Below are 27,386 nucleotides of genomic sequence, written 5' to 3' on the forward strand. Positions count from 1 at the left end.
TGCTCAGCCTGAGCCCAGGGTGAGAGCAGGGACAGGGAGAGAGGCCCAGGGTCACTTGTGTTTACAAGCCCCTCGTGTCTCGGAACTGAACTCTCTTGCTGAGTCAGAGCTGTTATTTGGTTGCCAAGGGGAAAGGGGGGAGGGGGGGAGCAGTGGAGACGCCAATAAATTACTTGGGACCACAGCGGAGGGCGGGGCGAGGGTGACATAACCTGGCTGCGGGGGGAGCGGGTGGGCTGTGGGTAAGGAGTGATTCTGGGGTTCTGGGCCCGTTTGCTCAGTACAGTGCCTGGCACCGAACAGGAGCTTGGAAAGTATTTGCTGACTGATTGCACCGAGCAGGAAAAATGAGGGGACGGATCACAGCAACCAGTGAGGCGGCAATTACTGCCCCCATGGCAGCGATGAAGAAACCGGGGCGCCAAGTGACTCCATCCACGTTTCTCCGCGGCCTGAGCGGAGCCAAAGCCCTAGGCCTCCCTCCGGATACTCCCGCGCTCCTCCCAGCACCACTCACACCTGGTACCCCAACCCCGCCCCACCCACCCCGCACTTCCGGATCCCGCCCCGCCCACCAGCGAGTACTTCCGGCCTCCAGCGCTGGAAGCCGCAGCCGGGAACCGGAGGTAAGTCTCTGCTGCGAAACACGCGGAAGCAGTCCTTGGGCCGGGCCACGGCGGGCCCAGGCGGCAGCGGGCTCCTGTTTCTCGGGTTACCACCCAATATTACGCCGCAGTCGTTTCCCTCGCAAAGTCCTGCGCCGCCGGCCAAGGTGACGTCACTTCCGGGGCCTGTGCCAGCAGCAGGCGACGGCCGGAAGTGGCTCTAGCTCCATCTGGCGGCGGGGAGGAGTCACGGCGGATGTTCTCGGAATCTCCAGATTTAGCGCTGTAGTGCCTGGGAGTTTGAGAAGAGTCCTCCTGATTAGAGTTGCTGGGTTTAGCAAATAAAAATACAGGAAGTCCGTTTAAATTGGAATCTGAGATAAACAACAAATAATATTTCAGTATAGGTATGTCCCAAATATTCTAGGGGATATCCCTATATTAAAGCAATTCCTAATCACTATGTTGTACACCTGAAACGAATATAACATTGTTAATTGTTTAAGAAAAAAATTCATTTGTGTGAAATTCAAATTTGACTGGACGTCCTGTATTTTCTCTGGCAACCTTCACCTTGAATGCCCTCCTGCCCTGGGCTCTGCTATCCAGTAGCAAGGCAGGGATCCTCTAGGCCTGTGTCCATTTGGGAAATAAGTACAAAGTTCACCCAGCTTTTGCTAGATGCTAAGATACTTTTAACTCCAAGCCTATTGGGGGTCAGCACCAGGAGCCCCCTGGAAAAAGCTGGGCCCATTTTCAGAGTCTGCATGGTGTTGCTCTCTGAGTTCCCTTTTACAACTGGGGGCGAACAGAGTTGGTCTCTTTATGGGAAAGCGAAAAACCAGCAGGCTATGTGGCGGAGTGCTAGACGTTGCCAGGTTTTTTAGTGTGGGATAAATTGGTGTTTGGTGTCCAGGTTTTGTGTGTTAACGGTGGACAGCTTCAGAGAGCCCAGGGATTTCAAGGGGAAAGCATTAGTCTTAATCTTATCCCACTTCTCATTTTTTTTAAAAAAAATATATCTTTATTGATTTCAGAGAGGAAAAGAGAGATAGAAACATCAATGATGAGAGAGAATCATTGATTGGCTGCCTCCTGCAGGTCCCCTACTGGGGATCAAGCCCACAACCTAAGCATGTGCCCTTGACCAGAATCGAACCTGGGACCCTTCAGTCCACAGGCTGATGCTCTATCCACTGAGCCAAACCAGCCTAGGGCTCCAACTTCTCATTGTGCAGATGAGGCCAGTGAGAGATATGGAGCTCTCCCAGCCACTCAGAAAACCTGTGGTAGAGCTGGAGCCTGATTCCCAGCCGCCTTCCCCTGCTCTGTCCACACACTGCTGCAGTCAACTGGCAGCATTTATGGTGGGCATTTATTAAAGTAGGTGCCTTTTTAGAGATAAACTCCTCTACAGCCTCCTGACCTTCACCTCAAGGCTTCTTTAGCCTTTTCCTTGCCCCGTGGGGAAAATGATTATTTGGGCTCAGCTGTGGGAGCCTGGCCTTTCCCTGCTATAGCCGCTTGGCTCTCACCGCTGTGGGTGGTGTGACCCAAGACTTGTTTTGTTCTGTGGGAGCCAAAAGGCATGCTTTTAGCAGGGGTGGGTCTGGCCAGCCATGTAGGTGGAAGGGCATCCTTCTCTGTCGGGCAGATTGGGTCCCCTGGTACATCGCCTCATGTGGCATCTGGGATTTCTTTGAGGTTCCACCATGAGCGAGACTCTGCTGCCACTTCTGATTTGAAACAGAACCTCTTGTTGTACTGGCCGTGAGTGCTGGGACTCCTCAGACTGTATGCCTTGATGTCCAGGACCTGTGAGTGCCCTGGCAAGCCTACAGCCTCCCCACACAGACCCATAAGTTAATGAAATGGAGCAGGTGGGAGGTCAACGGGCTTGAGTCAGCTGGTGGGACAGCCAGCAGCCTCCTGGCACCAGAAGTGGTGAAGAGGCAAGGAAGTAGTGCCAGAAAGGGGCGTTGCACCTGGGTGAGGGCTCAGAGTGAAGGGGTGGACAAGGGGCGGGGCGGGAACCCGCTGATAGGAATTGCTCACTCCGTGAATGATTAACTCTCTGCCAAAGTGGGTGACCTAGGAGGAGGGCTCAACTAACAGGACCTTTGGACTCCAGGCAGAGCGTTCAGAGGACCGCCGTGTGGCCTGCAGAAGAGGAGGACATGGCTGGGTGGCAGGCCTGGGCTCCGAGGACTGGAGGGAGATCCGTCAGCTGGGAGCCTCGGGAAGTCTCCTGGGACTGGCAGATGGTCCATTCTTGTAGCAGCAGCTGTGGGGTCCACTATCCCTGAGCCCTCAGGGGCTCCCTTCTCTAACCTTGCAACTGCCTCATTAGTGTTTTCTTCTCCTCCAGGCGGCTATGGGTGCCAGGTGGAGCTGAAAGCGGTGGGGCATGGCTGTAGCCCTGCAGGTCTTGCCCCGCTTGGCCCGAGCCCCATTACGCCCACTCCTCTGGGGGGGCCCAGGGGCACGGCTGGCCAGTGGCATGGCCTTGGCAGAGCAGGCTCGGATGCTGTTTGAGAACACTGTTGGTGCCGTGCTGCCAGGCCCCATGATGCACCGGGCACTGTCCTTGGACCCCAGCAGCGGGCATCTGAAGGTGCGGGATCGGAGCTTTCAGCTGCGGCAAAACCTCTACCTGGTGGGCTTCGGCAAGGCTGTGCTGGGCATGGCAGCTGCAGCTGAGGAGCTACTGGGCCAGCATCTGGTGCAGGGAGTGATCAGCGTTCCCAAGGGGATCCGTGCTGCCGTAGAGTGCAGTGGCAAGCAGTAAGGAGCTTTGGGGGGCTGCTCCCCACTGTCCATCTGGAGGGGAATCTGGGCCCAGACTCAGGCTGGATCGGCCTCCCTTCCTCACCAGCTTCCCTTTTCTACTGGGTCTGGCCTGGTGCCAGGATGGGTATCAGCAGGCATCCTTGTTCCTGCCCCCCTCACCTGTACAGCTGGGAAATTACTGGGAGGAGAGGAGCCCGCCCCATCGCTTACTCTCTGTTCTTTCTCCCTTGAGGGAGATGCTGCTGAAGCCACACAGCCGTGTCCAGGTTTTCGAGGGTGCAGAGGACAACCTGCCGGACCGTGACGCGCTGCGGGCTGCGTTAGCCATCCGGCAGCTGGCTGAAGGGCTGACGGCTGACGACCTGCTGCTCGTGCTCATCTCAGGTGTGGGTGCCAGATTGGCTCGGGAGAGTTGGGTGGGGCAATATCAGGTCTTCAAGAAGCCATTGGTCTGAGCCCCCAGGAGCCACGAAGCAGGTAAGGCAGTGAGGAGCCTGGATGGCTGACTTCTAGACGGCCCCGGGCCAGTTGTCTGGCCTCCCCTGAGCTGTGGGTCCTCCCCTAGACCAGTGGTCGGCAAACTGCGGCTCGCGAGCCACATGCGGCTCTTTGGCCCCTTGAGTGTGGCTCTTCCACAAAATACCATGGCCTGGGCGAATCTATTTTGAAGAAGTGGCGTTAGGAGAAGTTTAAGTTTAAAGAATTTGGCTCTCAAAAGAAATTTCAATCGTTGTACTGTTGATATTTGGCTCTGTTGACTAATGAGTTTGCCGACCACTGCCCTAGACTGACCCGTTGGCAGATCATGAGGGCACACAGGGAGCACCTAACTCGGAGTCTTGCAAAGAAAATGTCACTGCTGTTGTTGCTGTCTGTACCAATGTCACCTGGGGCTAGAACCCAGGCCCTGAGCCCCTATGGAGCCCTCTCCTTGGTTCTCCATCCTCCCACCCCCCATATCTGCCGCCTATTTCAAGACCTTAAGGAATAGCTCTTCCAGGCAGGGCACAGCCTCAGGTGCCCAGGGTGTGGTGATGCACACATGCACCGCATGTCCATATAGGGGCTCCCGAACTCTACCCTTCAGGTCCCATCCCTTCCCTAATGTGTTCACTGCCCACCTGCATCCCTGGACGAGGACGTTTCCTTGCTGTCCCCTCTGCCTGAGGTCCTCCATGTCTCTGCAGGTGGGGGCTCAGCCCTGCTGCCCGCCCCCATCCCACCCGTCACACTGGAGGAGAAGCAGACACTCACCAAGCTGCTGGCGGCCCGCGGAGCCACAATCCAGGAGCTGAACACCATCCGGAAGGCCCTGTCCCAGCTCAAGGGTGGGGGGCTCGCGCAGGCTGCCTACCCTGCCCAGGTGTGTGAGTCAGTTCTTAACCCAGGCAGCCCTGGGTTAGTGGAATCAGGCCCACGCGTGCCCAGCAGATGAAAGCCTAAAACAGCTTACAGATTGGCAGGGGCCTGGTATGGAGTTCACAGGGCCATCAAAGAGGGACCTCAGAGGGCAAGGTTGAGGCCACAGGGCCAGGTGTTCTGCAAACCCACTTGAGAGGGGTTAGAAATGGGCCAGGAAATGCCCATTGGGCCAGGAAATGCAGCAGGTGGTGTAAGGTGTTTGGATACATGGGAAGTGGGGTGGTGGGAAGGGGCAGTTTGTCCTCATAGCTCTGGGGTGAGGACCAGGCAGGACTAAGCTTTGCATCTTCAACCTCTTCCCAGGTGGTAAGCCTGATTCTGTCAGACGTGGTGGGAGACCCCGTGGAGGTGATCGCCAGCGGCCCCACTGTGGCCAGCGTCCACAATGTGCAAGATTGCCTGCACATCCTTAATCACTATGGCCTCCGTGCTGCCCTGCCACGTTCTGTGAAAACTGTGCTGGCCCGGGCTGACTCGGACCCTCACGGGCCACACACCTGTGGCCACGTCCTCAATGTGATCATTGGCTCCAATGCACTGGCACTGGCTGAGGCCCGGCGGCAGGCTGAGGCGCTGGGGTACCGGGCCGTGGTGCTGAGTGCAGCCATGCAGGGCGACGTGAAAAGTGTGGCCAAGTTTTACGGGCTGCTGGCCCGAGTGGCTGGGGCCCACCTCACTCCGCCGGGCGGTGCCGGAGTCTCTGTGGAGGAGGATCAGCAACTCCACGAGCAGGCAGCTGCACTCCAGCTCCCGGACCTGCAGCTGAAGGAGGCCCTGGAGGTGGTGAAGGAGGCCAGGGGCCCCATCTGCCTGCTGGCTGGTGGGGAGCCCACAGTGCAGTTGCAGGGCTCGGGCAAGGGTGGCCGGAACCAGGAACTGGCCCTGCGTGTTGCAGTAGAGCTGGGACAGCGGCCACTGGGGCCTGTGGATGTGCTGTTTCTGAGTGGCGGCACCGATGGCAGGGACGGACCCACAGAGGCAGCCGGGGCCTGGGTTATGCCTGAGCTTGCCCGCCAGGCCACCGCTGAGGGCCTGGATGTGGCCACCTTCCTAGCCCACAATGACTCACATACCTTCTTCCATCGCTTCCAGGGCGGGGCCCACCTGCTGTACACAGGGCTGACGGGCACCAATGTCATGGACGTCCACTTCCTATTCCTGCGGCCGCGGGGATGACAAGTCATGATTTGGGAGTCCAGAGAAGGCCTATCGGGCAGCTTCTGGGGGCAGACCAGGGTCGGTCCCCAGGGCCTCCCCAGGCCTTAGGGCCCCTCCTCGCCTTGGCCCCGGCTGCATGGCTGGCCTTTACACTTCTCACCCAGGGCCTCTGCTTCATGTCCATTCCCCCAACCAGAGTGGTACGATGGCGGCTCTCCTGCGCCCCTAATTTCAGCCACGGCAGCAGTACCCCTGAGGCCAGTTCGCTGTTCCCGGTGTTCCCCAAGCCGCCCCACTGCTGAGCTCCTGAGCCTGTTTCTCTGTGGGGCGGAACAAGAAGGACTGGAAATAAAAAGGACCACTCACTCTATGGGGTCTCAGTGCATCTTCCCGCAGAGCAAGGGCTCACGTGGGCCGCTGGGGAGGGCGTGGGTCCGGCTGCAGCCACCCCACCAGGACCTGGTGGGAGTTCCCCACACCCTCTATGCAACACACTCGGCACTTGTTTCACCAACAGGAGCCTGGGAGGGTTGAGCCTGGCTCCCAACATGCTCAACGAGGGTGAGCAGAGACCCCAAGGAGACAGGCCTAAGGACTACCAGCTGTGGGGTCCGGGAGGGACTGGCCACCCATCCAGCAGTGACTTCCCCCGTGGCATTCCTGCCCCAGTCTCCAGGCTCTGCCATACGCCCCACCGGGTGCCTGCTGACTGCCTCCCTCCAGGCCGCCTTCCTGCTCTGGCCACCTTAGCCACAGACCACACCTTCTTTGGTTGAGCAGCCCTCTCTCTAGGGGCGCCCCAGCCTCATAGGAAACTGGGCCTTGTTTCCTTGTGGCAGCCTTTTCCCCAGGCTGAATACCCCCCCCCCCCCGTTCCTTCAGCCACTCCTATGGGGACACAGTCCCATTCCTGGTCCCAGCCTTGTTATGAGGGTCAGCCTTGGATGGTGGGTCAGAGCAGTGATGGGGTCCAACAGTCCCCCCCGCCAGTGGGGAGGAAAGCAACAGGAGGGTCCCCTGGGCCAGGCCAGCTGCCTGTGCTGAGGAAAGGTGGGCCGCTGTCCCGGCTCTCCTTGGGCCCCCTCGCTCAGTATCCGCGCCCTCCGCTGGCCGCCCCCGCCGTGCGCCACGGCTCCAATCCCTATATGAGTGAGCAGTAGAATCACATAGGAATAAAAAGCCATAGAGAACAGCGAGGCCTGGGCTGCTGCTGCTGGCCCCCCTGCCACCCCAGCCACCGCCTCCTTTCGGAAGGTGTGAGGGGCTCTGGCCTGCCCTCCCCCTGGGAACAGCCTTCCTTCCCCACTTGAGCTCTGGACAGCCCAGCTTGCAGACGGTTCATGACCCGGGACGGCACATCGGACAGGCCGGGGACTGAGAGGGAGGTGAGCAAGGAGAGCTGGGCGCTGGGGCCACGGAGGTTTGGGGAAGAGGAGAGTTTGCACCACTCCGATGCAGAGGCACCAGTTCCTTCTGTCCTGCGCGGAGTCTCTGCTGATGGGGGTCACAGTCTTAGAGGATGTTGTCCCCACGTGACAGTGCCCGGGTGCTGGCTCTCCTCTGGCAACCTCCACACGTGCCCTGACCCAGCTTCACTCCTTGCTCTCGGGGACCATGAGTCTTAGCACCGGGTGTCCAGTTCCAGGCGAGAGCAGGAGAAGAGGGCGGGCCTGTGGCGGAGGACCTGTCTGCCATGTCCCCAATGTGTGCGTGTGTGCGCGTTCGTGTTGGCATGCCGAGAGGGGGATGCATGTTTGTGTTCACAGATACTCAGCACAAGAGATGCTGCTGCGCCCTGACCGGTTTGGCTCAGGGGACAGAGTATCGGCCTGCGGACTGAAAGGTCCCAGATTCGATTCCGGTCGAGGGCATGTACCTTGGTTGCGGGCACATTCCCAGTAGGGGGTGTGCAGGAGGCAGCTGATCGATGTTTCTCTCTCATCGATGTTTCTAACTCTCTATCCCTCTCCCTTCCTCTCTGTAAAAAATCAATAAAATATATTTAAAAAAAAAAAAAAGATGCTGCTGCGTGCCCATGGCTGTTGACACACCTGCTGAGGGGCTGGGCGGGAGTGGGGCCTTGCCAGCGGCTCCCCGGTGCCACCTTGGCCCCTGCCCTGTGTCTGTGGGGACTGGGAGGCCAGGGGCTGGATCGAGCCGCACCCATTAGATTTGGTACCCCAGAGATGAAAGAGCATATATTTGGCCTCAATCTAGATGAAGATATGAGATAAACCCTGCATGGCGAGTGTTCATAGGGCTTATCATTTGCTCCATAAATGTCAAGTATGGGTCCTAATCGTTGCTCCTATCTCGTGGCTCTTGGCTTCTGTCTCTCCTGGTTCAGATTCCTTGCGCCCACCGCATCCCCAGCCCCGGACTCTTCCTGGCCCGGCTGGAGCTCCTGTGGAGTGCCTGGCACCCTCCACTGCTGCTCTCACAGGCCCTTCCATTCTCTGATATCGCCACGGAGTGAGAGCAGCTGGACAGTGAGCTTGGGTAGCCCCTAGGCGTCGGCTAATCCAAATTCCTTTGCTTTATAGTTGGAAAAACAGAATGGGAAGGTGACTTGTCTGGGGCTACACAGCAAGTCCTGACACAGAACCAGAATCAGAACCTGGGACCTAGTTGACCATGTTCTGCCCACCTTCTGGGGCTCAGACACCCTGGGGTCCAGCGAGGGCTGAGCCAAAGCCGGGGACCCACTCCTGCCTCCCCGCTGCCCCTCAAGGGCTTGGGGATGGTGACGTGACCACACTCAGCGCCTCTAGGGATCCATACATCAGATTTGTCAGACCCTTCTTGGCTCAGATTTCCCAACTCCGTTGTGTGTGTGATCTGGTAGGAAACCACACGCACACGCAGTTGGGTGGTGGGCTTTTATACAAAGGTGCGTGTTTGCCTATGAACGGCCCAGCCTGGGAGAGAGCCCTCATGTCCCAGAAAAATAGGCAGGGCAGCCTGATCCCTCTGGGTCTGGATCATGTGAAGGATGTGATGAAGCCCAGACCAGGGCACGTGTGTGTCTAGTTGAACCCATCACCAGTCTCTGAGCCGGCCTCTGAGCTGCGCTCTGCTCCATCCCAGGGTAGGGACACACAGTTTGGTGTAGTTAGAATGTTGGGGATAAGGTTAAGCAAGATGGGCCAGGAGGCCATAAAGGTTGGCACAGGCCGACTGGCAAAGGGCCTTGTGCGTCTGGCCAAGGGGCTGGACTTCACATGGACAGTGGTAACAAGCCTCGGGAGGATGTTTGACAAGGCATCATGCCAGGAGGCGTTTTAGGACTTTGCTACTGAGGCCTTCCTTGTGCAGGGCTGGGGGATAGGGCATGCAAGGAGGTGGAGGAGGTGTCGCAGGTGGGAAAGAGGAGTGTCTCCAGCTCAGGGACCCCTCCCCACCTCCCCTCTGCCGGCCCCTCTGCAGCTCCGTCCCAGCAGCCTTCAGCCAGCCTAGGCAACCCTTTCAATGCCCACTGTGGAAGCAAGGCTGGGCGCCCTGGCTCAAACCACCCTCCCCTCCCAGAGTAACCTAGCCCCTCTGTCCCTGGGAGTGCCATGAGGGTCTTGAGGATTTAGGAGGCAGAGAGGCTGGGCAACTGATGGACACTTTGGTCAGCCTCGCTACCCTGTTCTCATGTAGGCACTCACCAGGGTGTCAGAAGTCCTGGGTCCTTATCCTGGCCTTAGTTTTCTCCTCTGACTGGGGACAGCATCCTTGTCCTGCTCACCTCTCTGAGGAGGTGTCAGCAGCAGATGGGTCTGGGTAAGAAATCGGTGCCAGTTGGGGGCTCAGAGAGGGATGAAAAGAAGGGAGAGGTGCTGACCTCTTCCAAGGAGAAGCTGGGAGCTGTCAGCTGAGGGAAACCACCTCTGTCCAGGCAGCGCCAGGCTTACAGCCAGCGAGGCCTGGGGCTATTGACTAAGGCCATGCAAGTGATGACTGCCCTCCAGTCCTGGACTGGCGCTAGCCGGGGCTGGTATTTGAGTCTTTAATGGCTGCTGGGGCGCACAGTGCCCTGGGAGGTCACGGAGCCATCGGCAGAGCGTCAGCTGGAACTAGAGTAAGCTGGCCCAGCCTGGGAGAGAGCCCTCATGTCTCAGAATAGGCAGGGCCTGATCCCTCTGGGTGTGGATCATGTGAAGGGCGTGATGAGGCCCAGACCAGGGTGGAGAGACCTCTCTTGGCCCCAGGCCAGAAATCTTTGGGGGACAGAGCCTGGTAACCACTGGGGCCAGTCCTGAGGCTTTGCTCCCCCACGTTCCCTGGCTCAGGCTGCCCTGGGGCCTCTGGAGGCTGGATGGGGTAGGCTAGGGATGGACCACCTGGGCCCTTGAGACTAGATGCCAACAGCTCTGATTCCATCTCTGTCTGGGAGGGGCAGCTGCCCGCTCAGATGAGGAGGCTCTGGCCAGGGAAGAGGATGAGGGAGAGGTAGGCCCCAGAACAGGTGTCCCATTCGCCCAGTCCTAGGGGGACAAGCCTCCTTAGCTCTACCTCATGGGATCCCTACCCACTATGGACGTGTCCACTGCTGGGTCCCTGAGGGCTCAGGGAGCTGTAGGACCCAGCTCTGCCCTGGACAGAGAGCCAGGGGCAACCCCCCACCCCCACCCCCCACTGCACTCTACTGGGAAGTTTCCCCTGGTCTCCCCACACCCCGGCTCTCCTCTGCAGCCAGTGGAGCCATCCTGAGGAAAGGTGAGCCCCACACTCTGTCCTCACCTAGCCCTGCTGCTCCATCCCCAGCTTCGCTGAGAAGGGGGCGGGGCTGCTGGTAGTGGCCCATGCCTCTCCATCCACTCCAGCCCCCTGTCCCGGCTTCAGTCGCAGGATCTCCTCGCAGTTCTGGGTCATCTCCAATGACCGCACTTGTAGCTCACTCAGGAGTCAGGGCTCCGCTTCCACCTGTCCCCCGGCCCCCAGCCATCCCACCCTGCCCAGTTCAGCTCACCCAGGAAGCTGACCTCGAGCGCATCTGGGCTCTGGCCTGAAACCTACTGTTTTGCAATCTGGGTAAAGCTGTCCTAGGAACCCTGTCTGGGGAAGCTGGTCAGAGACCCCCTAGGGGAGGGAGAAGGGCCCCTCCCCCCTGGGGCTCTGTGGGTCTGGCAGTCAGTCGCTTGGGGTGCAAGCAGCCAGCCTGTGGTGGGGGCAGATCTCTCCTCTGCCTACACGCCCCCTCCCCACCCCCCCCACCCCCCCGCCGCCTGGGCAGTGGGAGCAACCCAGCACATCCCTTGTCCTGCAGCCAAAACCCCAACTAGGGACAGGCACCGGTAGGGGTCACAGCCTCCCTGACAGCACCATCACCCTGCGAGGACTCCAGGACAAGGCGTGCGTGCAAACCCAGAGGAGTGGCAGTTCCAGGAGCCCAGCCCCTGCCCACCCCGTCAGGTCCCCCTGAGGGTCTCCCTCAGCCCGGGACCACCCACAGAGGCCAGCACTAGGGTAGGGACAGAGCCTGTTAGCTCCCAAGCAGCTTTGTCCACCGCCAGCCCCCCACCCCAGGCAACTGGCTGCCCCTCTGCCCTCGGCTCCTACTGACCACGGGGCACCTGCACCTGGCACTCTAGGCTCCCACTGCCCTGGACAGAGAGGCGCCTTTGCTGGACTGCCCACTCTCCCCACCTGCCCGCCCCCCGGGGCTCCCGCTGCCCCGCCTGGCGTCCCGGATCCCCCGGCTCACCTCGGTGGCGCTGTCTCCTCACCAGAGGCACTGCGGTGTGGGAACTGTCCCGAGGAGCCGGTTCTCGGCTGAAACAAAGAGGTGGGGGAGAAAGGGGGGGCAGCGGGAGAGGGAGAGGGTGAGTGAGCAGGCGAAGGAGTGGAGGCTGGAGGGGGAGAGATGGGAGAGGATGAGAGAGGAGAGGGAGGGGCGGAGAACGCGTGAGAGAGATAAAGCCTGACTCCCAGGGTCTGAAGGGCCAAGAACAGAGGGATGGGGGGTGGGGGGGAAGAGTAGTGAGGGGCCAGACCCAGAGAGGAGAGATTGTTAGAGAGGCGGACACGGAGCAAGTAAGGGGGCGTGGGCAGGAGAGGGAGGGGTGAGAGGCAGGTTGCAGGGGGCAGGCAGCCGGGCTGGGGGGCTGGGCTGGGCGGGCAGAACCGCCTCACCACTGTCCCAGGATAGGGTCTGGCATTTGAATCAGCAAAAGACCAGGAAGGGGAATGGCAGGGGGAGGTGAGCAGCCAGGCCAGCCGGGAGGCACTGGGCCGGGGGGCTGGCTGCAAGGCCAGGGGCCAGGGACAAAGGCGGGAGAAGAACAAAGGTGTCTGAGTGCAGGAAGCAGCCCCTGCTGACCTCTGGGTGCCGCAGTCGGGAGCGTCCCGGATAGTCCCCTGAACGGAGGCAGGTCCACTCTGGGGCGGTCCAGGCTCGGAAGTGGCAGCCTGAGGTCCAGGGGAGAGGGGCTGGGCTGTGAGGGGGCGGGGCCCCTTCCGGCGGTGCGAGCTGGGAACACACCTGTGAGTGACCACACACCAGGACGCCCGCGCCTCTGTCTCCTTGGGGGGAGGGGTCCAAAGCTGGACTGCGAACTGGGTAGGGGAAGTGCCCTTTTAGGAACGAACATTGGGGGCCCCCAGGGAGGAGGGAAGGCGGGTGGGTGCAATGGGCCAGAGGAGGCTGAGGATGAAGGGAGTGGGCAGGCAGGGCATAGGGACGGGAGGAGGGGGAGAGCGGGCTGCAAGAGCTGCAGAGACCCCTTCCCCACCCACAATCCTTGGACTGCCTAACCAGACCGAGGATGGAGTACGGAGCCTCTTCCCGAGGCTGCCCTCCGGCTGGGCACTGCTGTGGCAGGCCAGGGCACCAGGGCCGCCTGTGGCTCCGGGCATGGCAGGAGACTGGCCCAGCCCAGGGCAGCTGGGCACAGGGCTGTGTTGGTGCTGCTGAGGCAGGCGAGGTGAGGTGGCCTTGCCCATGGCTGCCCCATCCCTTCCTACTCCAGGGCACACTGCCCTGGGCTGGGCCAGTCTCCTGCCACGCCCGGAGCCACAGGCGGCCTTCCCAGGCCTCTGACCAAGGCAAGTCCCTCGTGATCCCGCTGGAGACTCCTCAGAGGAACTCCAGAGCACCCGCCTTCTCTGGAGGGCCGGGGAGGAGAGGGAGCCGTGGGTGGAGCCTGGAGCTGTGTGGAGAGGGAGAGTCAGCCCCACCGCACCCTGCTACATTCCCCTCAGACTCTGCCTGACCCCGCTCCCTACCGCCTCCCTATGGAAGCCCTCCCGGCCCCTCATGCAGGGCCACATCAACCCGACTCCCCCTGGGCCAGCTGCCTCCTCTTGTAGCCTGGGACTTTCCTCCCTCCCTCCCTTCCTTCCTTCTTTTCTTCTACTTTTTATTTAGAAATAATTTAAAACTTACAGGAAAGTTGTCAGAATAAGAATAGTATGACACCCATATACCCATTAGTCATATTTGTAACATTTTGCATCACTTTCTCTCTCTCTCAACATATATATATATATATACATACATACATATATATGTGTGTGTGTGTGTGTGTAGTCATACATAATTTTTTTCCTGAGCCATTTGAGAGGAAGTTGCAGACATCACAGCTGAAAAGACAGTTTATCTGTTTCTGTCGCCTAGAGCCAGACCATACTGTGTGGGATGAATAAAGGCCTGGGACAGGCACCGCGTAAGTGGACATCATCTACTGGGCGCCTGAGGCTGGGAGCTGGAGGGGCTTGGCCAAGGCGCCGTGGAAGTCGGGCCGGTGTGGAGCTAGGTCCCACATCCCTCGCGTTTTGTTCTCTCCTCCAGCCTGGGCGGCAGGGAGCCATTGCCCACCAAAGTGAGCATGTGGTGTTTTCTGGGTGTGGAGCTGCAGCATATGTCTGCGGAGATGGCAACAGATGGGTGGGGTGGAGCTGGGAGAGCAGGGATGCCCACGCTGCGGCCCCTGGGCACACTCAGGAGACTGGGCACCGCCTGGCCCTGAGTGGGCTTGAGAAGACCCAGCTGCTGGAGGCCCCAGCCACAGTGCCCAGGACTTGACCTCTTACCTTTGGGACCCTCTCCACAACCCCATGAAGGACAGGGCAGGGATGGGGGCCCTCCTTGACAGGTGGCCATGCTGATCAACTCAGAGAGGGGAGGATGGAGGCTGTGGTCATACTGGGGCTTATGTAATGGTTCCTGTGTCCTCCAGGCCCTCCAAAGAGGTTAGATTCCCATCTGGAGGCTGTCCTTCAGATGGCTGCCCTCTTATCCCTCCTAACCCCCACCTCAAGGTTATGGTTAAGAAGTCTGGCATTTAGCCGAAACCGGTTTGGCTTAGTGGATAGAGCGTCGGCCTGTGGACTGAAGGGTCCCAGGTTCGATTCCGGTCAAGGTACTTTGGTTGCGGGCACATCCCCGGTAGGTGGTGTGTAGGAGGCAGCTGGTCGATGTTTCTCTCTCACCAATATTTCTAGCTCTCTATTCCTCTCCCTTCCTCTCTGTTAAAAAAATCAATAAAACATATTTTAAAAAAAAAAAAGAAGTCTGGCATTTAAAAATCACTCCTGGAAAGATAATCTGAGCTCTGAAGCCCTAATTTCCTCTTTCCCTCTAGGTGAAGTCCTCCTCCTTCAGGAAGTCCCCCAGATTTCTTCAGATCATCCACCTCACATGGCTTCTGGGGAATGCCAACCCTGTTTGTTCCTTTGCTGGTTCACACTGACATTGCCCCCAGGGCCTAAGGCTTTGCTCAGGCCACCAGGCAGGGCATGTAACTAATGTCCCACAGAGGATTGACAGTGGCTCGATTAGTCCTGCCAGAACATGGAGTCCCTCTGATGCCACTGTGCCCAGTATGTCTCAGAATCCATAGGCTCTGGACTGGCTGAGGTTGGTGGTGAACTAAGAGACCCACTTTTTCACTTGAGAGAGGAAAAAGGCTTGTTCAAGACCACGAGCCTGTCAAGGCAAAGGCAGGCCTCCCACTCGGGTCTCTGACCACCTGTTCGGCACCTTCTGCTTCTTCCTCTGTCCAGGGCGATGACCAAGGGTCCTCACTTGGGTGACCACAGGACCTGCTGAACTAAGGGAGAAGCCCCCCTCAGCCTTCTTCATCCTCCCTCCCCGCATCTCTTGCCTCCAGCCCACCCATCGGATAATCCAGGGGACACTGGCCTCCTCTCCCCCTGCCTAGCCCCCTGAAGAAATTTCAGCCAATTAGCACATACAGTATTTACTTCATTAGGGTAATGACATAATTAGTGTAACGTGGGCTCCATCACATGGCTTCAACATGCAACTAGGAGCCTCAGTGGGAGGCGACATTGTGAAAATGCTCCTTCAATTTTGGTTCCAGCATGGAGGCCGCAGCAGCTGTCTCTGCTCAGAGGGGAGGCGGGAGTGGCTGCTGTGCGTGTGTACATGGGGTGGCTGCTGGCAGCTGACAGCAGCCTGGGACAGGAGAGTCAGTGAGGACAGAAAGGCACAGCCCAGGGCTGATGGAGTCCCCGACGAAGCCTCTCCCATCACATCTGGGCATCGCCAACCCACACAACCCCAGCGTAGGGACTTGGCTGGGGGTGGCTGAGATTCGGGGCCTGAGTGTACTAGGTTCTTCTGCCCTCATTAGGGTGCTGTCTCTTCTCTCTTCAGGGCTTTGCCGCTCACAGGAGCCACTGTCCCTACATGGTGACCCTACTAGGCCACAGGTCTGGGATGACTACTCTTTTCCTTATTGGACTGGGGGGGGGGGGGGAGAGACTGAGATTTCTTGGGGCAAGAAAAGTGGTAGAGCCAGTCATGGCAGTGCCAACCCTAAAAGGCAGCCCAACGTGGCTAGAGATGCCTCAAGCCCAGGTAAGTCACCCTCAGCTTTAGGGAGGTCTCCTGCCCCATGGAGGGGGCAGGGCTGCCTTTGGAATCAGCCTTCTCCATCCTTCCTCTTACCTCCTTCAACAAAGCTGGAAGGCAGGGTCCTGACCCTGGAGACCATCACAGCCTTCCCATCAGGGAACCTCACAGCTCTGAGGGAAGGGGGTGCAGGGACGTGAAAGAGGATGGGAGTCAATGCTCAGCAACCCTACTCCCCACCTGGCTGGGTCAGCAGGGCTGATCCCTTACCTCAGGCCTCAGTTTCCCGGTGTGAAAAGAGAGAGTCTCAGATATCCCGGGCCTGTCCAGAGCCCGTGCGGAATGGGACCCAAGGAACTTGACATCTATTGTCCTTCCCTCCAAATTACATCATCACAGTTATCCATCCCTTTGTGTCCCACTTAGTTCTGACTGGCAATTCTGTGGGCCAATCTGGGCCCCCTGCCGTCCTGAACTGGGTAACCCTTGTCTCCTTGTCTGGGAGGCCTGGATTCTGACCTTCCCACTCAGCGGCGCTCCATCCTGTACTCCATTCCCCTAGCTAGCTGGGCCTTGCTCTTATCAGAGCCCCTCCTCAGGTCTAGAGCCATATGTGAGGGTGAGCTGACTTTTTTTGCTAATCACTGACTATGGGCCAGCCACCTTGGGCCTGGCTGCTGGGGCAGGATGTGGGGTGATAGGCAAGCAGAGATGATGGTCACCACCTCCAGGGGCTTATGGCTTCTCAGTACAATCAGACTTAGGCCCAAGGGGTCTCCTCCAAAGGATAGGCAGAGATAAGTGCAGGGAAGAGCCAAGGCCAAGGGCCAAGCCAAGCATACAGTTCAAACAGGCAGAGGCCCAATGCTCTCCCTCACTGGCCAGAAGCAGCACAGGGCCTGGGAGGCAGGGGTCTCAGTCCACAGCTGATGGGGAAAGGAGCACTTCAGGTGTTGAGGACCGTGTGAGCCGAGCCCGGGGCCAGTGTAGGATGTGGGGATGCCATGCTCAAGTGTGAGGTGTTTGAATGGGCCTGGGGAGCTCGAGGAAGGTGGTGGGGACTCTGGCTGTTTGAAGGAAGGACAAAACATTCTCTCAACATCCACTCAACAAAAAGTCCCTATTGTGTGCCAGGCATATGGTGTTGTAGGCTAGGGATTCAGCGGGGACCAAGACAGGTGAAATCCTTGGCCCCATGTTGCCTATTCTCTAGTCATGGGAGACAGGAAAACAAGAGCAATGTCATGCAGGTGCCATGCAGAAGATCCTCACACCGTGATATGCCAGGAGACTAGAGTGTGGGGCCAGGAAAGTCTGCAGTGACATTTAAGCCAAGATCCGAGGGACCTAGAGGTCAGGGGGAAGAGCATACTAGGCAGGAGGAGCAGGAAGTACAAAATCCCTGAGCTTTAGCGGCACTAAAGGGCAGCCCACGTGACTGGAGCAAGGACAAGAGAAAGGAGGTGATGAGACCAGAGAGGCGGGCAGGTACGATAGGTCAGGCTAAGGCCCATGGACCTTATTCTGTGTGGGACAGGAAGTCATTGGAGGGTTTTGAACTGGGAGTCATTTTTAAAAATCAACTGGCAGCTGTGTGGACACTGGGTTGTGGAGGGCTGCCCAGATGGGAGATGATGGTGGCCAGGACGGGGTGCTCACTGGGAAGTTGGTATCTGGGGATGCTGATTGGAAGCATGACCATCAGGACTCCTGACAGGTAGCTGTGGGGTGTCAAGGGCGGCTCTCAGTTCCTGGCCTGAACACATCAGTGAATGGTGTGGCCATTTTCAGAAGAGGGGAATGCTGGGAAGAGCTGGCCGGTGAGAGGGACATCCAGGGCCAGGTAGGGCTGGAGGAACCAAGGCAACAGTTGTCAGACTTAAGCCTGGAGTTCCAGAGAGAGGACTGCTCCAGGGAGAGAGGGTTGATCCATCTTTAGCCAAAGTCCCCCGCCCCCCAACCCCAGGAACCCAGAAATCCAAATGAGCCAAATCATCTAGGACCCACTCCCCCTACTCGCCCAGCCCCCCAGCTCAGCAGGGCCAAGGCAGAGGCCAATTGGAAAGGACCCTGCTCTCCATGCCTCCCTCATATCTGCCCAGTGAGCCAAGACCACCTCCCCTCGCCCCAAAGCTGGAGAAATTGATTACACAAACTTGTGTTTGTTTGTTTTTTGAGCGAAGGCCCAACTAGGGGTGGAAGGTGCCGCCATGGAAATCCTGGAGGCCAGCTGTCCGGGTGATCCTCTGTCCACCCTTACCCGGCCCAGCGTGGGAAGGGCTAGACCCCACCCTGACAGGATCCTATCATGCCGTGAAAGTCTCCTTCAGAGGGTCTGGGGACCTCCAACCCCACAAGTTAGCTGTGTGTCCTCAGGCAAGCCCCTTACTTCTCTGAGCCTGGCTCCCCATCAGAGACAGTTGGGGAAATAACTCCGAGCCCCACCGGCCCCTGCCAGAGGTCTGTGAATGCAAAAGCCAGCCAGGTCCTGCCTGCCACACCCTCAGCAGAGCCCTGTGGCGTTAGCCCCAGCTGAGGCAGGGCAGCCAGAAGGATGGGACTGCGTGAGGTGAGGGGCGGGGGGTGCTGTTCCCACAGGCATGGCCCTTGGTTTCTGCCTCACCCTCCACTCCCAGGCTCTCTGCTTTTGGGGGCCTACCCCTGGCAGTCAGGCATCACTCCCGGGCATCCTTTCTGCAGAGAGAGGAGATGGCTGCACTGCCACCGCCAAAGCTATCCTCCAGGACCCGCGCCTCCACGCAAGCACATTACCGGATAATTAAGTAAAAATAGGCCTTCCGACCAGTGTAGCTCATTAAGGCCTAATTAAGTTAATTCGTTCCAGGTGTGAATGGCGAGGCTCAAGTGAGGCAGAGGCTGTTGGGTGTAATTGCATTTCCACAGAAGCAGGGGTGGCTGTGACAGTAACGGTGGTGGCAAAGGCGGTGGCCTCCTCCGAGGCCTGGAAGCCCGCCAGGGAGTCAGGAGGCTGCCACTCAGCTGGGAGGGGGGTGTGGCAGCCTCGCAGGCCGGGGGGGGGACCACTCCGGGAGAGCGGTAGCTGGAGGTTCCCAGGTCAGCCAGGCCTAGGAAAACCTACTGAACTCTCAATCGTGTTCCCCTGTCAGGGGTCGGGGTGGGAGGTTGTACAAAGCCACCAACAGGCATCTTTCCCCTCTGGCTGAGCAGGGTGGGCACAGCATGGCTGAAACTTGGTCACACTCCCATTCGCCCATCCATTCGGCTGTTGCTCACTGAGCATCTCCTCTGTGCTAGGCGATTAGGGCCAGGGCTGGGGACACAGGCTGGGCAAAACAGGTGGGACCCTGCCCCATGGTGCCTTTGGTCTTTTTGAGGAGACACACACCAATGGCCCTCGCCACACAGTTTAGTCGTGGCCTGGGGGCACAGGGGCACTTCACCCAGACCTGGGAGGAAAGGGTCTGACTGCAGAGAATATGACCCAGGTGAGGAGGGGCAGGCCCCGGTGTGTGGCAGGAACTAAATGGGCCTCCCTCTGGCCGGAGGACAGCACCGGGTGCCAAGTGGGGAGAATGAGGGACCCAATCAGGCAGGAGTGAGGGGGCCGTGGAGGAGCCTAAGCAGGGCTGCTGGGGAGAAAAGGTACTGGTAGCTGGCAGTGAGGAGGCCAGGGCTGCGGCTAAAAACCTGGAGAGGAGTAGCTGAGTGTGAGGGATGCTAGCAGAGCTGCCAGCCCCTGTGAGGGGCCTTGGGAGTCGGGTTGGGCTCTGAGACATCCCCACAGGGCCGGGACTAGGGAAGGGAAGTGCCCAGCATGCAAAATTTGGGATGCTTACTCTCCGCCTTGTGCTCCCACCTGTGCTCTGTCCCTGGTCCTCTGAGATTTCTCACTAAGAAAGACATTTCAAGAAAGTGGAAATCACCCCTGGAGACGGGCAACAGGGGAGCAGTTCTGGGCAGTGTCCCCACTGTCCCTCAGCCCCTTCCTGGAGGTGCTGCTTTTTCTGTACCCTCCAGGATTGGAGTGGGTCTTACACATTCTGGACCAGTGGTTGGCAAACTCATTAGTCAACAGAGCCAAATATCAACAGTACAACGATTGAAATTTCTTTTGAGAGCCACATTTTTTAAACTTAAACTATATAGGTAGGTACATTGTTATTAACTTAATTAGGGTACTCCTAAGCTGGCCTTTGCTAAAAACTCAAGGGGCCAAAGAGCCGCATGTGGCTTGCAAGCTGCCGTTTGCCTACCACTGCTCTGGACTAGTACTCTGTTTCCATTCTGATGCCTGAAGGACAGGGCTCCATCCAGCTTCTATTGGCATGTCTCTCATGACAGGGAGCTCCCTGCCACCTGGGTAGCCTTGACTTGGGCCATTATAAAAAGTTTTCTCCCTGTCCTAACTGTTTTGGCTCAGTGGATAGAGCGTCGGCCTGCGGACTCAAGGGTCCCAGGTCGATTCTGGTCAAGGGCATGTACCTTGGTTGCGGGCACATACCCAGTAGGGAGTGTGCAGGAGGCAGCTGATCGATGTCTCTCTCTCATCAATGTTTCTGGCTCTCTATCCCTCTCCCTTCCTCTCTGTAAAAATTCAATAAAATATATTTTTTTAAAAGAAGTTTCCCCTTGGCCCTACCAATGTGGCTCAGAGGTTGAGCATCAACCTATGAACTAGGAGGTCACGGTTCAATTCCTGGTCAGGGCACATGCCCTGGTTGTGTGCTTTATCCCCAGTAGGGGGCGTGCAGGAGCCAGCCGATCCATGATTCTCTCTCATCATTGGTGTTTCTATCTCTTTCCCTCTCCCTTCCTATCTGACATCAATAAAAAAATATTTTTTTAAAATGTTTTTCCCTGAGCCCAAATATGCCTTGCACTATCTTCTACCTAACAGTGGCCTCAGCTCTACCCTTCCCCATTTCACAGGTGGGTCTGCTGATCTCCTTTCCCAAGACAGCTTAACCTCTCTGGGCTGGTGCAAGGATTAAATGACATAATGTGCAGAGACCTCATGACACATGGTAAGTCCTCGAGAATGGGCTAATCATGCCCAACAACAATGAACAACTACAGAGATGGACACCGTCCTCCTGGTGAGGGTTGCCCGGCGAGGCAGCCTCAGCCCAGAATTTGGCATCCAAATGTTGGCCTCAAGTACCAGACCCCACCGCTGCCCCCTCTCACCTCCAGCGCAGACGCAGAGCTAACCCCAGAGGAAGATGTTCATGGGGGAGAGGAAGTGACATTTTCTTGAGATGGCCGAGCCGAGCCCTGCTTCGATGTGGGGCCTGCCCTGAGTGGGAGGGGCCTGCCGGGCCCCAGATCCCCTGGAGGGTGGCGACCCGGCAGAAGCTCACTCCAAACAGGCTAAGCTCCTCCCAGTGGGGGTGTCAGAAGGAGGGATGACCGTGAGGCTCAATTTGCGTTTGCTTTGGGGGGGTCTGATGTCTTGATGTCCTGGTTTCCCTGCAGGCCTGGCTCTGCCACTTGCTTACTGTGGTGTGATCCAGGCCAGGGCCCAGCTTTGCTCTGTGCCTCAGTTTCCCCAGTTGTACAGGGGAGTTATCAAACTCTGGTTGGCCCATGCTCTTTCACTTCCCAGAGCCACAGTGCACCACGGGAGAGGGGTTGCTCACAGCTCCACTCACAGAAGGAAAAATGAAGCTCAGAAAGGGGACAGGAGGGCCTGGGCCCCAGGTCACCCCCAGGCTCGCAGACCCTGCTCGGGGGGTGTGGTCAGCCACTAGGAGAGGAGGCTGCAGGGGTCAGCGGCCAGCAAAGCCCAGTCTTTTTTGTCTCCAGTTTTCTTTCACCTGCGCTTCAGCCCCCTCTGCTGCCGTTCACAACTCCGCCCCACTGCGTGTGTCCTGAGGCAAGGCCCCCTGCTCCATACCCCCAATTATGGCTGGTCCACAAAAGCTGGACCGTGACCAGACAAAAGGACAGGGATGAAAGTGCTGGTTGTCATGACAACCTGGCGCTTGCTGGGACCCAGGGGAGGGGCTTGGCTGTGTGCCTGAGCCCAGGCATCTGGACGACCTCTGAGCATCAGCCAGGGTGGCCCAGGAGCTCACAGGGATCCCCCTCCAGAGCCAGGCGTACAATGGCAACCTCACCCCCTCCATGGCAGCACCTGCTTCCTGGGTCTCCCCCAGTGGCCCCATTATCCTGCACCTGCTACCCCCACAGACACCACACCTGCTCCCCAGCCCAGGCACCCTCCTCAAGGCACTCCCTGCCCATCCCCAGGCCCAGCTGCCTGCTCTGAGGGTCAGCCAAGAGGGGCTATGGAACCAGAATGGGTAGCTGGGAGGTCCCCAGGCAAGAGCAGAAGGTCCAGCGGCCAAGCCAGCGCTGCCTGGTCAGCAGTGTATGTGACCTTAACAAGGCCTCTACTTCAGGGCCTCCGTCTTCTTACCTGTAAAATGGGAGCAGCCATTCCCTCCCTCAGAGCTCGGAAGGAGATCTGAGCTGGGATGTCCCCAGAGATGAACAGCTCTCTGCAGCTTCTCAGGGCCCCATGGAAATGTCGGAAGCCATCACTGTCCTGTCGCCTGTCACCTGGAGCTTTGGCCCAGGTAGGTAGGGGCCAGTGGGATGGCCTCCTGGCAGCTGCTTCTGGAGCCTCAGCATCCGGGCCCCTGTCCCCTGGTGTGGTCTGGAAGTACAGGTCAGAGGGCGGTGATGGGGGGCAGGGGTCGTGCGCAGCTGGGCTGCTGTCCGTGCCACCATCTTCAGGGTGGTGGCTGCGATGTGAGTTGCTCTGCCTCCTAGTCATTTCCGAAGGGTCTTTCTAGGAGTGACGGGTTGGCAGGGCTGCTGGGAAAAGCAGTAACCCTTGGTCCTGTTGCTCAAGCCCACCCTCCAGCTGGAGGACACAGCAGTGCCCTCTGTGTGGTTGCCTACCAAGGGGCCCTGACCATGGTCCTCTGGGACCCTGAGGAGAGTATGAGCGTGCTCTGTGGGCTGAGGGAGGGCTTCCCGAGGAGGTAGCCCGAGATGCGATGGGAAGTTGTAGGGAGACTGAGAGGGAGGAGACTCCAGCTGGGAAGTACAGGTGGGAAGGAGCTTCAGCGGGGGAGGGGTGGGGAGGGGGGCTGGGATGAGAACTGAGCATCCACGGGCCAGTGCTTCTCAATCCTACAGCCCCCAGGAATTCCTTTCCACCCCTCCTCCCTGTGATCTGGGCTGTCACGCTGACCATGTGGATCAAAGGAGGATTTGTTTCCATTTTTATTCATCAAAGAAAATTCTGGTCGGAACTGCTGAGGCCAGCTGGCCAATGGCAGGGGGGCAGGGAAGGCCTGAGGAGAGGGTGAACCCCAGACCTCACCAGCCCTCTCTGACACCCCCAGGCCTATGACTAGGTTTTACTTGGCAGCAGCTCAGAGCCTCTGGCCTAGCAAACCAGAGGGAGATCCTGGGGCCCCCAGGGCAGGTGGGGACCAGGTAATTCCCCCTCCTGTCTGGACGCCTGTTGCTCTCTGTCGCCCATTCACACGGACTTTCATCTCTGCAGGCAGGGAAGCGGGAGCTCTGCCTCAGCACTGCCAGCGAGCAGGCTCAGGGAGGGAGCGCAGGGCTGCTATGCCCTCACATCCCTTGCCCGAAAGGGCTGGGCTGGGCCAGGGCCCCCAAAGCAATTTGTCTGCCCAAGCCCTGAGCTTCCAGGCCACCAGAGATGGGCAGAGAACTGCGCCCCCCCCCCCCCAAACTCTGGCAAAATCAGGTCTCCCCTCATTTCAACGAGAGCAAATCTGACCTCCTTTCCTGCCAGTACAGGGTAAGACGCTGCCCTTCCACCACAAGAGGAGGGGCAAGGAGCTTAGGGTGCGCTCATGGCTCAGCCCCTTGTTCTTCTCCCAGGGAACAAGTAGCTATGGTGGCCTCCAGGGCAGGGCAGGGACATCAAAGCCTGATCCCATTCCCAACCATTGGGGAAGATGGGGCCATTAGAGAGTGGGCACCGGAGACGCAGATGGTGCCACGGTCTCCTGCCAGGGAGAGAGGGAGGCAGTCACACCCACTGCCCGCACCTGGAGAGGTGCAAGGTGGAGCTTCCAGGGCTGCTGGGCAAAGCAGCACCCCCTGGTCCCCGTTACTCAAGCCCACCTTCCAGTTGAGAAATGCCACAGTGATCATTGCATAGTAGGGGGTGAGTGACTCTGTGAGCTGAATCTCCTGAGCGTAGACCCTCTCTGCAGTCGCCTGTCCATGTGCCCATCAGCCATGGCCCCCGTGATGTCACCAACCCACTGTGTTGCTTGGCAACTTTTCAGGATTAGCACTCTGCCTCTGTCATCCCTGACGTCCCGCCATGGGCTGATGTTGCCCTGGCAACCAGATGGGTACTGCAGCTTTTTGGACAGCTGTACCCAGTGTGGGAAATGCCAGGCAAAAGCAGGGAAGCAAGCGCCTCTGCACAGGCCAAGTGGGGCACACAGTCTAACCCCAGGCTGCCCCAAACAGGGCTTTGGGGGGCTCCATCCCCTGGAAGAGCTATGGCCACCCTTGCTTCCAATCCCCCTCACACGTCTTCTTCCCTTCCTTCCACAATGATCACTGAGTACCTACCATGTGAATGCCAACAAGAAACGCAAATAGAACCATGGCTGGGGCTCAGACAAGGTTGCACCAGCAAAGGGTGTTGAGGAATGAAAAGGCGTTGGCCACGAGTTGTGGAGAGAGGAAGCAGAAGTCTGTGCAAAGGTTGGCTCACTGTTTCCAATCACATCTTACACCCTCCCTCTGAGTTCCTCACGCCTGGCCACTCTGGCTCTCTTACTCGACAGGCATTTTATGGTCGGGACAGGGTCCAGTTCAAATCTGGACACTTAATGCTCAGCACAGGCCTGGCACCAAACTAGCATTACTAAGATGTCAAATAAAATAAGACATCTATGTAATGAGCATCAGGTCCTACTACCTCCTTCTATAGGAATCTTTCTTACCAAGCCTCAGTTTCCCCACCTATGAAATGGGGCCAATTCTGAGAAGGCTGTGGGCAAGGCTTCTTAGGTTGAGGTGGGGTGATTGGTATTTTATTTTATTTTTTTGGTTTGTAACCCATCTCTTTTCTTTACAGAAAAATTGAAAGACTGGTAGAGTGGACATCTGTAAACCTCCAGATTCCCTAATTGTTAGCATTGGACCACTGTTGATTTATCTTCTACCTATGTTTATTTATTTATTTATTGATGGGGGGGGGGGGGAGAGAAAAACACTGATTTGTTATTCCACTTATTTATGCATTCATTGGTTGAGTCTTGTATGTGCCGTGACCAGGATCAAACCCACAACCGTGGCATATCGGGCGGATGCTCTAACCAACTGAGCTACCAGCCAGGACCTACCTACACTTACCTATGTATCAGTTTTGCTGAACCATTTGAAAGGAAGTCGCAACTGCAGACATTGTGACATTTGTCCTGAAAATGTTCAGTCCACATCAGCTAAGACCAGGACAGTTTACTGTACAGCCACAACACCATTATCACATCTAAGAAAATTAAACATAATTCAATATCCAGCACAGGCAGGAGGATAAAAAAGCCCGAACCCCTGCCAGGTCATTGGAGCAATGGGCGCATGAAACCAGGGAGGGGGGCAGGCGCACCCACTGCCCACCCCGGGAGATGGAGGAGGAGTTGGGTGGGTACAGCTGTTACTGTGAGCAGCGCCTCCTCTGCCGCCTTTCTCCCCCCTCTTCCCCTGCCTCCCCGCTCCCCACCCCAAGAGAACCAGAAGTCACAGAAGCCACGGTTTTGGCGATGATCTGACCCTCAGTCCTGCAGCTGTGGCTTAAATACAAACGTCCAATTCGTAAATTTCCCCTATTATTCTCCCCAAATTATTTACACAGCTTCAAAGAAAAAAACACAAAACACAGGATTCAATCAAAGTTCTCACAATGCACTTGGCTGTACTGTCGCTTACTGTGGAGGAGTCTGGGAGGGGAGAGGGATTACAGGGCCTGGACTTGAGACCCTGGAGGGCTGACCCTTGCCCGCGCCTCCACGGCGGCCCGGCACGAGGGAAACTCCGAGGGAGGCGGGAGGAACCAAGTGCCGAGTGGGGGGGGGGGGGGGGAGCGGGTGCAGACTTGGGGAGGTTCCGACGGAAGCTCCGGCCCCACGGAGCCCGATGGTCCCGCCCCTTAGCAACCGGCCCAGCCAACCTCCCTAGAGACCGGCGGCGAGACACGACGTTGCGCTGTGCAGCCGGTAGGTCGGAAGGTCGGTAGGTCGGTAGGTCGGTGGGACGGAGGCTCGGCGGGGCGAGCGCGGGCAGGGGGTCCCCAGTCAGGCGCAGAGGTCCGAGGACAGGGAGGAGGCCGCTCTCCCGTCCCAGGGCCGCATCCCTGCCCATGAGTCTGAGCCTCGTGTCCTGAGCCTTGGCAGGTGGGAAAGGAGTGGCGCATTTTAAAATATATATTTTTTACTGATTTTAGAGAGGAAGGGAGAGAGAGAGAGAGAGAGAAGCATCAGTGATGGAAGGGAATCACCCCACACTGGGGACCAAGCCCGAAACCTGGGCATGTGCCCTGACCGGGAATTAACGTGACTTCCTGGTTCATAGGTCGAGGCTCGACCACTGAGGCACGCAGGCCCGGCAAATGCGCGCATTTTTAAACAACTTTGCAGATGAGTCCGGTGTTTACCAGAGCGGTTTGAGGGACTCTGCTCCTCGACCCCCACCTCCTGTGGAAGCCCCAAGAAGAGAAGGGGCCGAGATTCTGGCCCTCGTCAGCCACGCAGTCGCCCTCCCAATAGCTACCACATCGTCTCCTTAGTCCTTGGTGCCCCCAATCTAGAAATTGGCACAGAACTGAGGCACCTATCTCACAAGTTGCTACAGAAATCAACAGCCTCCATTTCCTTCCTCCCTCCCTCTCTCCTTCCCTTCCTTTCTTCCCTTCTTCCCTCCCTCCCTCCCTCCCTTCCTCCTTCCCTCCCTCTTTCCCTCCCCCTCCTTCCTTCCACAAACACTTTAGGCACCTACCCTGTGTGTGCAAAGCCTGTGTCAGTCCCCTGCTAGGTACCAAGGTTCTAAAGATCCATGTTACTAGAAAATTCCTCTAATTGCAGCCCTCATGCTCAGCAGGCCAGTGAGTCAGGTGTTTACATATAATAAGGGAGATGTTCACTGGTGGGAGGAGCCTCATACAGGTGGGAACACAGAGGGGGGTCACATCAGGTGAGTGCTCCAAAAAGGAGAGAACCCCAGCCCGTGGGGGTTATTAGTATCCACAGTATTGTTTGCCAGGTAGCCGGCAAGGACAGATACTTCCCAAAACCCTTAAGCCACAGATCCATTTGTCAAGTGAGATCTTAAACAGAACTCTAGTAGGTGAAACACAAAGGCACAGGGTCTTTGTTGAATCAGGGTGGGTGGCTTAGAAGCCCTCCTGCTTAGGCTCACCTCCCCACAGGTTCTCACTTCGCAAAACCTCAGGGTTCCTTGGTACACAGTTTGAGAAGCACTGTTATGGTACTAGGGACATGGACGTTTGGGTCAGCCAGAGGTGAAGACTCAGTATCCATTCTGGTTCTGCCAGTTCTTGGCTGCATGTCCTTTGCAAGTTTCTAGACTTCTCTAGACCTTAGTTTCCTTGTTTGTGGATT

General features: G+C 57.8%; 3 protein-coding genes across 4 annotated transcripts in view; 2 read left to right on the forward strand and 1 right to left on the reverse strand.

The window, feature by feature from the left end:
* LOC103295175 (60S ribosomal protein L27-like) overlaps positions 1-27,386 on the reverse strand; it is a 170,742-nt gene that overhangs the window by 127,857 nt on the left and 15,499 nt on the right. The window lies entirely within an intron of this gene.
* Positions 564-6,829, forward strand: GLYCTK (glycerate kinase). Of its 2 annotated transcripts, XM_028161182.2 has the most exons (6): positions 588-626; positions 2,310-2,422; positions 2,974-3,389; positions 3,628-3,779; positions 4,583-4,758; positions 5,121-6,829. In XM_028161182.2, the coding sequence occupies exons 3-6, from the start codon at positions 3,013-3,015 to the stop codon at positions 5,991-5,993; spliced, it is 1,578 nt and encodes a 525-aa protein (XP_028016983.1). In that variant the 5' UTR covers positions 588-626; positions 2,310-2,422; positions 2,974-3,012; the 3' UTR covers positions 5,994-6,829. The 2 variants fall into 2 exon arrangements, with proteins under 2 accessions (XP_028016979.1, XP_028016983.1); XM_028161178.2 differs by lacking the exon at positions 2,310-2,422 and having other exon boundaries at positions 564-626.
* The window catches only part of DNAH1 (dynein axonemal heavy chain 1), a 73,732-nt gene continuing 72,314 nt past the window's right edge, over positions 25,969-27,386 (forward strand). Inside the window, exon 1 of the mRNA XM_054729788.1 lies at positions 25,969-25,985. The gene's annotated coding sequence lies outside the window, so the exon portion shown is untranslated. The remainder of the gene's footprint in view (positions 25,986-27,386) is intronic.

Source organism: Eptesicus fuscus, chromosome 18, assembly GCF_027574615.1.
Source record: "Eptesicus fuscus isolate TK198812 chromosome 18, DD_ASM_mEF_20220401, whole genome shotgun sequence".
Lineage (NCBI taxonomy): Eukaryota > Metazoa > Chordata > Mammalia > Chiroptera > Vespertilionidae > Eptesicus > Eptesicus fuscus.

Bases quoted from the DNA above. Each gene is read 5' to 3' on its own strand.
- GLYCTK (XM_028161178.2), top strand. From the start codon at position 3,013: ATGGCTGTAGCCCTGCAGGTCTTGCCCCGCTTGGCCCGAGCCCCATTA. The intron at 3,780-4,582 runs GTGTGGGTGCCA...ATGTCTCTGCAG, and splicing joins GCTGCTCGTGCTCATCTCAG to GTGGGGGCTCAGCCCTGCTG. The intron at 4,759-5,120 runs GTGTGTGAGTCA...ACCTCTTCCCAG, and splicing joins AGGCTGCCTACCCTGCCCAG to GTGGTAAGCCTGATTCTGTC.